At 46.7% G+C, this 13166-nt stretch overlaps 1 protein-coding gene across 1 annotated transcript in view; it reads right to left on the minus strand.

Moving 5' to 3' along the window:
- KIF1A (kinesin family member 1A) overlaps nt 1–13166 on the minus strand; it is a 2508766-nt gene that overhangs the window by 184642 nt on the left and 2310958 nt on the right. Inside the window, exon 42 of the mRNA XM_086944020.1 lies at nt 8233–8310. Coding sequence (XP_086800146.1) covers nt 8233–8310 — 78 coding nt within the window. The remainder of the gene's footprint in view (nt 1–8232; nt 8311–13166) is intronic.

Below are 13166 nucleotides of genomic sequence, written 5' to 3' on the forward strand. Positions count from 1 at the left end.
ATTCTACATTTGAATTTAAACAGCTAGGGTGCTGAAGCTAAATACAGACAAACAGTAACAGAGCAGGAAACTAAGGAATAAATAGTCCCCCAGAGAAGAGATAAAGAACAATAGTGGAATGAAACAGTGCTAAGTCCCTGCTCTGTGGGAGGAACAGAAGAGAGAAAGGAGGGACAAAGAGGCAGGACTGACCACAAGCAAGCAGGAATTTTTGAAGGATACTGTCATAGACAAATAAAAAGCAATGGAAAGAAAGGAGATGGACTTGATGCCCACAGTCTGATTACAGAAGTTCTCAAAGAGATAGCTGTGCTGTCTAGCCAGACCTAAAAAGAGTTTGTCTGCTTTTCACGTTGTCTGCAGAAGTTCCTGGAGTTTAGTCTGAACACTATGTGCAAGGTTAAAAAACAATGCCCCTTGTTATTCTGTTCTGGTCAGTCCCTAGCACCTAGACATAACATGCTAAACACAGCTGCAATACTGAAGACTTGTGCTTTGATATTATGGGCATGCATGTAGTTTTAACTCACAATTGGAGCGAGCCTCTTCCATGGAGAAGAAGAGCTATGCTGTTGCTCGCAGTGAGGTTTCCAGAGTGAACTTGTTCTTGGCTACAGGAGTAGCTTTTGCCAGTGCTTCAGCCCTTCGTGCCTTTGGGGAGAGGAGTATACCAGCAGCAAGGCCGCAGAGGAGGTGAGAGGCGCGGCCCGGGACTGCGAGGATCAGCATCTAACACCATCAGCTGTTTCCTCTTCCCGCGTGAGCCGCGCCCCCTCCCAGTGCCACGCCCCCACCAGAGTGCTTTTTACCTCTCGCGGCCCCCGCTTCGCGGGAGCCGCTCGCAGTGAGGTTTCCAGAGTGAACTTGTTCTTGGCTACAGGAGTAGCTTTTGCCAGTGCTTCAGCCCTTCGAGCCTTTGGGGAGAGGAGTATACCAGCAGCAAGGCCGCAGAGGAGGTGAGAGGCGCGGCCCCGGGACTGCGAGGATCAGCGTCTAACACCATCAGCTGTTTCCTCTTCCCGCGTGAGCCGCGCCCCCTCCCAGTGCCACGCCCCCACCAGAGTGCTTTTTACCTCTTGGGGGGCCCCGCTTCGCGGGAGCCGCTCGCAGTGACGTTTCCAGAGTGAACTTGTTCTTGGCTACAGGAGTAGCTTTTGCCAGTGCTTCAGCCCTTCGTGCCTTTGGGGAGAGGAGTATACCAGCAGCGAGGCCGCAGAGGAGGTGAGAGGCGCGGCCCGGGACTGCGAGGATCAGCGTCTAACACCATCAGCTGTTTCCTCTTCCCGCGTGAGCCGCGCCCCCTCCCAGTGCCACGCCCCCTCTCACTCTAAAGGAATTTAAACAAGGCCACTAACGCGCACCGCGGGACGCGCGCGGGTCGCAGCCCGGGGCGAAGCCCGGGCCAAGGGCGGGCCCGTTGTTGCCCGTTAGTGCCCGGCAGTGACCGGACCGGGCCACCTCTCTTGGCTCTTTGCACTGTCTTTATAGTCATCTCACAAGTCTCCACATATGTCTGTTATGCCTGGAAGAACCAGGAGTAAAACCAAATCAGCGATGGCCGTAGCCCAAATTACCGGGCCTATAGACCAATTCTTATCCCGGGTCAACGAGACAATTGACCACAGTATCTCTTTACTGGAACGAAGAGTATCATTGGACCTTATGAACGCTAAACGCTCGTCCTTGGGCCCTTTATCAACTGCAAGCTCCCCTCCCCAGCAAACTGTAACCAATCGTTCTCTTCCTTTACCTCAACCTGCTGCTGGTACACTTACAGTACGAAACTCAGTAGACTTATCAGTCTCTCAATTAGAATCTGATTCATCATTTGTTGACCTAGAGGCCACTCCAGACCTTGAAGCTTGCCAAACACTTGAAAGGCCAGAGCCCACCATAGATAAATGTCTTCAAGATCCAGGGGAAGGAGACATTCCCGTATCGTCAGAACTAAGAAATATGCCTAAGACCAAGAAAAAACCTAAAACTAACATCAGGAATCATAATCTTGTGTCACCAACTCCAACTTCAACATCAGGCATACCTTGTTGGGTTGAAAATATGGTAGCAGACCTAAAATCAGACCTTGAAGCCTCAATATCGGCCCAAATCAAGCCCTTAATGTCCAAAATTGACAGACTAACATCTTTAATCAATACTAAATGGACTAATAAGGCAAGTGGAAACGGGTCCACTCAGATACAAGGGAAAACTAAAGAAGCGCCCTGGGCAAATAACATCAACAGCAGCCTACTAAAAGATCCCACCGCAAAGGCCAAAATTATACCTGATAAACCAGGAGCAGTAACGCACCATCTGGCTCAAAGGGGGGAAAAAGCTCCTGCACCCTTACCAACTCCTAGCGGTGCAGACCCTACTACAAAGCCCCAAACACCTTCCGGTCCCAAAAAAGTGCCTAATCAATCTGCTAAGGGTCCTAAAAGTTCAGCCACCACTTCGACAGCAACTACTTCCCTAAACAAGCCTGATGATCCCAAACCAAGGCCGGCTCGTTTTAAGTCAATTAACTTGCCGCCGGAAGTCTCACCCTTTGTGGTTGTACTGACGGGGCTGCCACCACTGAGGGAGGGTAGAAGAGAAACCCCTGTCGAATTAAAAAATAAATGTGCCCAGTGGCTCCACCTGCATAAACCTCTAGCCAATAACATGTGTGGCGAAATACACGCAGTTAGAAGAGGAGACTAGGTGGGTAGAAATACCAAGACCATAGCAGGTGATGTTATAACTATCAACTTTAGGGATACAGGGGTAGTGAATTATATTTGTAACTCACCTAATAGTGGGCCGGCTACTCAAACACACCCCCTTCCCCTGTCCTACTTTCTACCCATGCCCCCAAGACAATATCCCCCTCAATTCAGCTTTCCAATAAATAGAGGGTATACACATGCTCCACACCATAATATCCATCAGTGGCAGCAACCATGGCAAGGTCCACCTCCTCCTTTTGACCCCTTTGTATCTCAGTTTGCCCACTGGAATAGATTCAGTGCATTGGAAGAGGTGGACTGACTCAATTCAGATGAAGCTTTCCCCATGCATTCTGGCACAAATAGGGGTGAGGAGGAGGGCTCACCAGCCATGTCTTACCCGTTATGTTCTAATTTTCCAACTGTGACAGCCACTAGCCTGATTAAGTCACCATCCCCTGCCTTAGAGAGGGAATGTATAGAATCCCCTAGTATTGGAGACACCGTTGGCAATAGAGGAGAAACCACCAAGGATAAAATAAAAATCCTTAGTTGGAACCTTGCGGGCATCCATAGGAAATTGGATCTGCCTGAGTGGAGTGACCTGGTTGAAGCACACAAGATCTGTATGTTTCAAGAGACCTGGAGTACAGAACCACTCCACCGGGTTGGGTTCGTCACCTTTTTTATCCCAGCAGTGAAACCAATGAATGGGAAGGGGCGCCCATCGGGGGGTCTTATCACCTGGGTAAGCATCTCCCTGAACTGCAGAACAACATCTAAGCAGATAAATAATCCAGACATCTTAGGCATTCTACTATGCAATCCATGTAGAGGTTCGTCTCTAGCTCTTTACAATGTTTATGCTAGAGGCACAAAAAATGGGTACACCTCACCCGTAATATCAGATCTTGAGGTGCAACTCAGGGATTGTAAAGAAGCTGACTATACCCTAGTAGCAGGTGATTTTAATTGCACCTATGAGCCACTCCCCCTAGATGGCATCCCTGACTTGGGCGAAGAAGACAGTAGATGGGGCATCCCTTCACTTTCCATCCCTCCGATTAGGCGCTGGACCCGCAGTGCAGTACAGCTAAATGCACTGACTTTAGAGTTTGGGCTAAGAGCCACCAATGGCCGTACACCCTCTGACCGGATGGGCGCCCCGACGTTCAACAGGGTTGGTCATACCTCAAGGATTGACTATATCCTGCTGGACCTGGGGCTTTGGAGCAGGGTCGAAGATATGACAATCACACCAACTGTCGAGAGCAACCATAACTCGCTCTCCCTAATTATCACGAATCCCTGGTCTAATGAAGCACTGTCAGCACCTTCCAAAAGCTTGCATAAGGTCACTGTCTCCTCCTGTGGAAGGCGCTTAAAGTGGGGCAAAGTTGCCAGTAACCCTGACAAACTTGCTAACATAGAGGTGGTTCTTGTGGCCTCACAAACAGAATTTGACACTATTGATTTAGCCACGGCAGCGGACAGGGCAACACCCATTTTCGAAGCTGCTGTTAAGACTATAGGGGAAGTCTTTTGGGTAAAGGGCAACGCAGGCAAGATTAGGTCTCAGAATAAAACCAAGGGAATGCATGATTGGTACACAGTAGCTTGCAGGAAAGCTAAGACCCGGCTAATTGAGGCCGTTAAAGGCAAATCTCAACCCCAAATACAGCTAGCCAGGAAAGAACATAAGAGAATACTGGGTCTAGCAAAAAAGGAGTGGGAAGAGGCCTACTGGTCTACTCTTAAAGAAGCTAGCTTTAAGAAGGATTCTAAATGTTTCTGGGATACTATTAGAGCTCGGAATAGGCCTGATAGTGATTTAATAACTTGTAATATCCCTAGTCAGGCGTGGGTCAAACATTTCTCCAAGCTATACACCCCCCAAGCTGACTAACCGCTGACGAGCGAATCAAAAGGGGGGGTTGTGGGCCCATCATTGCTCCCTCCAATCTGGAACATCCAGCCTAGCGACTTTGACTTTACTATCAAGGAGGTTGAATATGCAATAGGCACTATTATTCCCCAAAAAGCGGCTGGCCCGGATGGTATCCCTGGTGACCTCTTAAGATCAGATACTTCAAAGTGGGGAAAATTGATCCATTCCCTACTTGTCGCTATCTGTAGGGGCGCCCCGGTCCCCTCCTCGTGGAAAGGGGCGGAGGTGGTCCTTATTTACAAAAAAGGCCCCAGGGAAGATCCGTCAAACTATAGGCCCATTAGCCTGTTAGACATCAGCCAAAAAATAGTTGGCAAGGCAAGGTTCTACTGCTAAGAATTCTAAATTGGGTAGAAGAAAACAAAATCCTTACTGACTACCAGGCGGGTTTTAGAGTGGGAACTGGGACAATCGAGCAAGCTTTTAGGCTTATGATGGTCTATTGGAAGGTTGTGGTCATAGGCAAGGGCAGTCTTTATCTCGCGTTCATCGATTTAAAGACTGCCTTTGACCTTGTAGCCAGGGAGACCTTATGGAGCGAACTGGCCGACATGGGGTTACCGCACTACTTGCTTGTATTACTTGTCAGGTTGCACGAAAATAGTTTTGCCCAGATTAGGTGGGGCCCAGGGGGGGAAAAAACTAATAGTATCCCGGTAGAGAGAGGTGTGCGCCAGGGATGTGTGCTAGCTCCCACCCTTTTCTCCCTTTACATCAATGGGGTGGTTGAGCATCTTCGGAAACATCCCTCAGATGAACCATCCCTGGCTGGCGAACGCATACCAACCCTCCTCTTCGCGGATGATACGCTTTTACTATCCAAGACCCCAATTGGCCTCCAAAGACTCCTAAATAACTTTCAATCTTTCTGTGCTAATCGTGGCCTGGTAATCAACACAAGTAAAACAAAATATCTTGTTTTGAATCCTCCCAAAAAACCAGTTCGCTCTCCTACCTTGAATGCTGAACCGCTGGAAAGGGTTGAAGTTTTTGACTATCTTGGGATACGCCTTTCACATAAAATGGATTGGACACCTCACTTGGACAAAATGCTTTTAAACCATAAGAGAATAACAGGAGCTCTTCTGAAAGAACAACGCTCCTGTAAAATAAGACCTATAGCTTCAGTTATAGAGATTTATTCGGCCAAGGGTGTCAGCTCTGCTCTCTATGGGGCCGAACTCTGGGGGTCATCCATTTCCGATGCTCTACCAAGATCTGAGATGAAATTTTGCAGAGCGATTATGTCTCTACCGCAAGGAAGTCCCACGGTCCCGCTAATGTTGGACCTAGGATGTCGCCCAATTGATGACCTCGCAAAATTCCGTCCACTCTTGTTATGGGCGCGGCTGTGGCGTGTGGAGGAACTCAGCAAATATGCTCAAGGCCTTGCAGAAATCATGTCATTACCAGGGTGGCACAAAATTAAATGGTTTAGAGACATGAAGTTGCTGCTAGCCAATCTGGGCCTAAATGAAGCGTGGATAAATAGAACTTCACTTCCGAAGCTAACGCTCAAGAAACTCTATTGGGACTGGATCTCCACAAAAAGAAATACTAGTACTATCATGGGCAGACTTACGGAGGATTTCTTGAAGTTTAAAGACCAACCCAAACGGGAAGTGTATCTTTACACTATTGAAAAACCCTTTGATAGGGCTCTATATTTTAAATTTAGAGCAGGAACCCTTCCCCTTTATTCTTTTACTTCGAGTTGGAAATCACGCGTACAGACCACAGAGCTTTGCCCAGCGTGCTTAATCAAACCAGAGTCATTGGCGCATTTTATGTTTGAGTGCAGAGAGTATGCAATCCCAAGGAGGGTTTGGCTCAAAAATTTATGTCGGCAGTTAGGTACCAAGAGTCATGTGACTGCAATCAGGATATTAATGTCTGATAGCCGTGCCACCTATGCTTGCGTTTTAGCCAAATTTTTATCATGGGCTTGGTCCATCCGTATCAAAAGGCTAAAATTAACTGTTTAATTCCTTTTTAAAATATAGTTGCTTTCTAAATGAACTGTTTTGCAAATTTGTAAGAATGTTTTACATATGCTCCTCTGATTTTACAAATTATCGTATTGTGATTCATGTACTGCTTTTATGATAATTTTTTTATCGAAATAAAGCCTTTTTGACTTTGGCTATGCTGTTCCTATTATGTAAACCTTACATCCAGGCTTTAAGGTATGTGGTCTGCTGTCAAAGCCCAGTGATCTTAATTTATATAAATACACTTCTTCTAGTCAAGGGAAGGGTGGCTAGGCCTTATAGTCCCTTTTCCACTGTCATTATACAATGAATTCCTCTTTTCTACTCTATGGAGTTGTAATAATTCTAATTGTTTTGAGTTTATGCATTTTGCTGCTGGTAGTGGCCATATAGTTAAAATAAACATTTTGAACTATTACAGAGACTCTGCCAACTCTTATTGTGGACAAGTGCGAGTAAGCGAGTGAAAGGGTATGTCTTGCCAATGCGATTCCTGAGAGAGTCTGGAGTGTTGTGTTCTGGGTTGTCTAATCATTTGTAGCTTCGTGATTTTTGATGGAGAACGAATGAGGCACTACAGCTAGTCGGTTTTGGGATTTTGGGTACTGAGGTGATAGGTTGGTACCCTGCTGAGAAAGGGAACCCCCGCTAAGGAATAATAAGGTCTGGGAGAAAGGGGGGAAACACAAAAACCAAGATAACAAGAAACCTCCCACTTGACCTCAATTGCTGCTGCTGGCAGAGTTGGGGTCTGAGAGAACGGCATGTTAGGAGAAAGCAGTCCAAGTGATACGATGAGAGGTGTAATCTGACCCTCCGCCACAAGCCTTGCTGATGGATTTATTAATAAGACCTTCGCACTCCCGCATCACCACTCTTACCAGTGCAAGGTGCCACTGTCTGCTGTACAAAACTCGGGGCCTAAATTAGATGATCTTCGCAGTGTAAAATTCACCAATTCCTGGATGAGGTAGTAAACTTGGTATCATTGGAAGTACTGCCAGCTGAATGACTATAGTCTAACTATGCAACAAAAAAAAAAGTAATTCCGGAAGCGGAAATCCAGCTTTTGGATTCGCCAGAAAACTTGCAAAAACCTGCAAAAATCAACAGATTTTGCATGAATGCACACCTATAAATATGGCCCTCTGTCTTAAATCTTGTGTGCACTACCTAGAGAAGTGCCCTCAGACCCTCACGGCCAGTGGCTTTTTAGAATTCCAGTTATTTCCCTGCCCATTAATTAATTGTAATTCAAAGAAAATAACAAGGATTACAATTTGGGTGGGGGGAGAATAACGTGTGACAATTGCAGTTCCTGTGCCAATGCCTGTATTTTTCACCTGCAGTTGAAACACAAAACGTATAATGTTGATGGACCTGGTAACACATGTTATAGGAATTTACAGGCCATTTTTAATGGGGGTCTCTGTAGTGTATCATAAAAAGTACCAGGCCAAGCCAGCTCTATATCATCCTTAACACCTCTTCTAGTCAAAATATACGTTATACTATCCGTCTGACTACGTTTGCTCTACATTAAAATACTTAACCACACAAACCATCTGTTATGTCATAGTCTTACCTTGCTTTCACTGGCACTGCCACACACATGACTGTGGTTGTACTCTCGGTTGAAAGTGTGTGTTAGGAGACGGAGGCACTGTAAGAGAAACAGGCACACGTTATAGTTCTATTATTTGAATCCCTGCTGGCGATCAGTTGAGTTGCGTAACAAAACCTTAGCAGGCCCCCTCCAAGGAATGGTGAAGGGGCCCCCCCACAATACCTATTCCCTCCCAGTCACCAACCACCTTGCAGACGTACTTAATCTTTGCCTCCTGCATCCACATGACATCAGCAGGAGTTTCCATGATGTGTTTAGCATCAAAGCGAAAAAAGTTACCCCTGAGGGATGAGCTCGTTCTAGACACATGCACACTAAAAATGGAGTTGTGTTTATTTTTTATTATAATATAATTATTTTTATGAATAAAGTTAAACTTTAGGGGCTGAGTGAATGTTCCCCTCACTGAACGCCTGAATAGGGGAGTAGGTTAGTAAGGGATGTGCGGATGCAAAATAAATCTAGTCATCAAAAGGTGAAGATTAAGCAATGTATTTCTATTTTGGCAGAACAGGTTAATCTACCATAAATGAGCGGAGCTCACATTCTATGAGACTGACATAAAAGAAGGCAATGGACATTTTGCTCGAAAGCAAAGCACATGGCAATACAGATGAATGACATAAGAGATTATGCACTTGAGTGCATTTAGTATGTAATTCCAAATTGCGGAGGAGAGAAAGACTCATACAATAGAGAATATATTTCTAAAGGAAGTGGGTATTTAGCCGGCTTCCAGCCAAATAATACATAACCTCTGCTATTTACCCAGTGCCCAGCAAAATAGTACATAATCTCTGCTGTTTAACCAGCCACAGGCTAAATAGTAGGGATGAAGTACAATGTGACTGGCAGCCGGATGGCAGAAGGATTAGGAACAGGCAAACAAGGGGACTAGAATAGTGTGAAGGAGATCATGATTTAGCTGGACATGAAGAAAAACATAACTCTCGGTAATGGTAGGTTGGAGGTCATCTTGAAATGGGGATGCCGCATGTGTGAAGCATTTATAGGTAAGTGCATATACAAATGTACAATAGTTTGTAGAAAAGTAAGTGCATGAATTAAGCTAAACTGTTTACGGATGAAAAACAGTAAAATACATTTTGAATAAAAACATTTGTTATTTTAATATTCAAAAAAGAAATGTAGGAATCAGACTTCTGTTTCAGGAGCTTCAGGATGTGGCATACATATATTATGCATTGCAGTTTAGGAGCATTTGGCTATTTGCAAAGAATAATGAGTACGGTTTTGAAGCATGTACATAAATGATCTAATCACTCATGCGAATACACTGTTTCCTTTTTTAGGAAGTGGCTATTTACAAGGCCAATGGACAAATAATACATATTCTCTGCTATATAACCAGGGGCCAGTCAAATAGTACATCATCTCTGCTGTTTAGCCAGCCGCAGGCTAAACAGTAGAGACAATGTACATTTGAAAGTAAGTGTATATACAAATGTACAATAGCTAGTACAAAGGTAAGTGCATGTATTATGCAAAGCAGTTTATACATGAAAAACAGTAAAATAAATTGTGCATAAAAACTATGATGTCATTTTGATATTCAAATACCCATCCCCACAAAGCCTGTCCTAGACTCATAGACGTTGGAGTGTATCTCTTCCTACACGGAAGTGGGAGCAGACCTGACCTGACGTCACATGCTGGCAAACCACGAGCCGCTCCGAAGGAGCTGGGAACTAGGCCGTTTTGTGCTCCCCCAGACACCCCAGGCACCGATCCTCCGTTTTGGGCTGCACAGCCGGCAGCCTCCCATCCACGAGTGTGGTAGTTGCAGTCGGGTGCCACTGAGAACGAGCCCTAGGCGGTCACGGAGGTGGCTAGATTGGTCCGGGTGCAGCTTGCAGGAGCCTGGTGAGCCCCACTCGCCACCATCACTTGCCACTGCTACAGCTACTGCAGGCCCTAGATCTTGGGCGAGCAGCGTTACAAGCCGAGGACAGTGGAGCAGGCAGGAGTAGAGGTACATATAAAGGGGATCCCCGTAAGAAAGAAAGTGTTGTGTCAAAACAACCAACAGTGAATTATTCACACATTTTCAAAAACAAGGAAAAACATCAGAATTCTTTTTCAAAACAAGTACTGTAATTTATTAACAATACCTTGCAGTAGTAATTTAGAGGAATTTTATGCAATTGTTGCAATTAGTGCCACAGGAAGAGGGGGGGGTAAGGGGGTGGAAAGGGAGTGCTCGGGGAGGTGTAAGGAAGGATGAACACAGTTAAAGAAACAAGTGATAAAAACAAAAATTACTAACACAGTCGAAAGGAATACAAATATATAAGCCAAACAGAATCTAGGCCTACGATGATTAATTATTTTACATAGAAACTTTCAACGGACACACAGTCAATACACAACTGTAGAGGGCAGGTGCCGGAAGTTTACTGAGGAACACCGTCGACGTTTCGACCCCTATAAGTAGGCTGAGTTCAATCCTTTAGTGGGGTCTTCATCAGGACATATGCGACAAGGGGAGTGAGGGACAACCCTGTTAGATAAAATAATGATAGTAAATTAATAATTAGTACAACATAGTCAGTAAATTCAGACTATGATGTCAATTAAGTTGGTAATAAGAAAAATTACCATGGAATCGTGGCCCCATAGAGCTCGTGATGTAGAACAACAAAAGACTGTGCATGTGTCACAAGTCGATCGCCGAAGAAATGAATCACACAACTACAGAGGTGAAAGGACAACCAGTGAATGAGGACTGAGTCATTAGTTGGTGACAGGCCATTACAATTAGATGAAAAACTGACCCCTACTGATGTGGGATCAACTATTAATTAGTATGATAATTAGTATTAGTAAACTACTACACTGCGTGGGTGTAGAGTTTGGGGACCTAAAACAATGCTGTTGATCAGTTGGTTGGTTTGAGACCTGTAACTGAACAGGTGAATAAAGGTCTATGCGACCTATTAATTTAATAAGCTAATGGGTTGATGTGAGAAGTTGGCCCGATATGCAACGTTCGCTATTCTAGCGACCGCTATGTATCGTTCCAACGACCCTTATGGTGTTTGGTTGTAAGTCAACCTATAGACCAGCTATCCTAGTAGCGTGGATACGAGCAGTCTAAGGCTAAAGACTCGAGAGGGCGCGTTAAGCCAGCTGTTTACCACACATGTACCCCTTGAACACCCAGTGAAAGGACACCACACAAGTGTTATGAAAATAAACAGTATATTTATTAAGAATCACAACAGCCCTGTACTCTTTATGAGGACAGGGTACTAAGCACAAACCAAATCTCTTTAGCAAATACTTTAAGTGCACAGTTAAAACAAGTGTCCGAGGACACGGAAAGGTTAAGGCAAGTCGGAAGCGAGGGACTCGGGACCCTAGAGTAAGGAGGCTATGCAGGCACCGAAATGCCGAGTTACCTAGCCACGAGGGCTGCGGCTGCACAAGTCTTACAGGCGTCGGGGTCTTCGCTGACGAGCCAGGAGCCGGAAGAAAAGGAGTTGCTGGCCGGCGACCAGTGATGAATAGTTCGTAGAGATCCAAGCCTGGATCGGAGATTGATGAAACCTGAAAGCAGAGGGGACCAAGATCGTACTACTAGCCAGTAGTCAGAGGGTACCAGGAAGGCACCGGTCGGCCGTCACCTCGACCAGGTGAGTGGGCGACGCTAGGCTCTGCAGTCTCACGGACCAGGAGGCGTTGTCGGCGACCACGGTGGAGGTGCGAGCTGTCCCACGAAGGATGATGCTGTCGGCGTCGCTGGGCCCAGGATGGGGCAACAAGCCTTGGCAGATCTCAGGGCCACGTGGTGGGCCTAAGATGGCGTCTTGAGTGGACCAGGAGGGTCCGGGTTGCTTCTCGCAAAGATGGAAGCAAGGGCCAGTCTGGAGCAACCAGACCAGCAGTGATGATTCTCGGATGTCGTCACAGAAGGGCACAAGCCAGCGGCTAGTGACCAGACAACGTGCTGAGCAGCGAGCAGAAGGGCCCCACGCAGATCGTGGAGATGCTGGGAGACTGCACTTCGGGGCTGGAGCGGCTCAGGGTCGGGGCTTCTCGGACCCCGGAGCACTCACCAGAGAGTTACCTCGATGGTCGTGCTGGTTTTAAGAGCGTGCAGGTTCTGATGATGGCCGGTCCCTCGAGGTCTCGTCGCACCCACAGATCACAGCTGAGCTGATGACGTGGGTAGAGGTCAGAGGTGCCAGGGAAGCCGGTTCTCGTCGAGCTGGGCCGTCGGATTCCTTGAGGAAGGACTTACAGCAAACCGCAGAGTTCTTAGATGGTGCCCGCTGATGCAGGGTGACTACTCCTTAGCCACAAGGGAGAAATCTTGAGAAGAGTCTTGAAGTCCTTTCGTAGAAAGTATTCTTGATTCAAAGATGATCTAATTTGGAAGGGTCCCCGCTCCGGCCTTTATCCTAAAGGAAGGGGTGGGTACATGTCTAGGTTCCGCCCTAAGGGTGGGACCAGGAAGGGGGGTAGTTACACCCCTCTCCCCTGCCGGACTTTCCCCAGGCCAGGGCTGTCGCCCCTGGAACTGGTTCTAACCGGCAGATGCGTAGTGAGCACCGGGGTGCCACTCCGCAGTCACCTTCTCGCAAAAGCCCTACCTACCCAGAATACACAAACCCTGTCTGGGACGGTGCGAACACCGCCCTCGACAGGAAACCCTTTGTCCAGGCGCTCCTCGCTGGAAGGACTCCCAGCAGCAGGAGGTCAGACTCGTGTCTGTGGTGGCAGCATCCATTTTGTGGAGCTGAGGCTTCAGTTAACTTTAACCGGGGTTCACAGTTACGTACATGTCGTGTCCCTCTAGAAGGGCGGGATGCTAACCTCGTCGCCAGAGTTGGTGAGAGGGCAGCATCCCGATTCGTATGACCCCTTAC

The sequence above is a fragment of the Lissotriton vulgaris genome, chromosome 11 (genome assembly GCF_964263255.1).
Source record: "Lissotriton vulgaris chromosome 11, aLisVul1.2, whole genome shotgun sequence".
Classification (NCBI taxonomy): Eukaryota; Metazoa; Chordata; class Amphibia; order Caudata; family Salamandridae; genus Lissotriton; species Lissotriton vulgaris.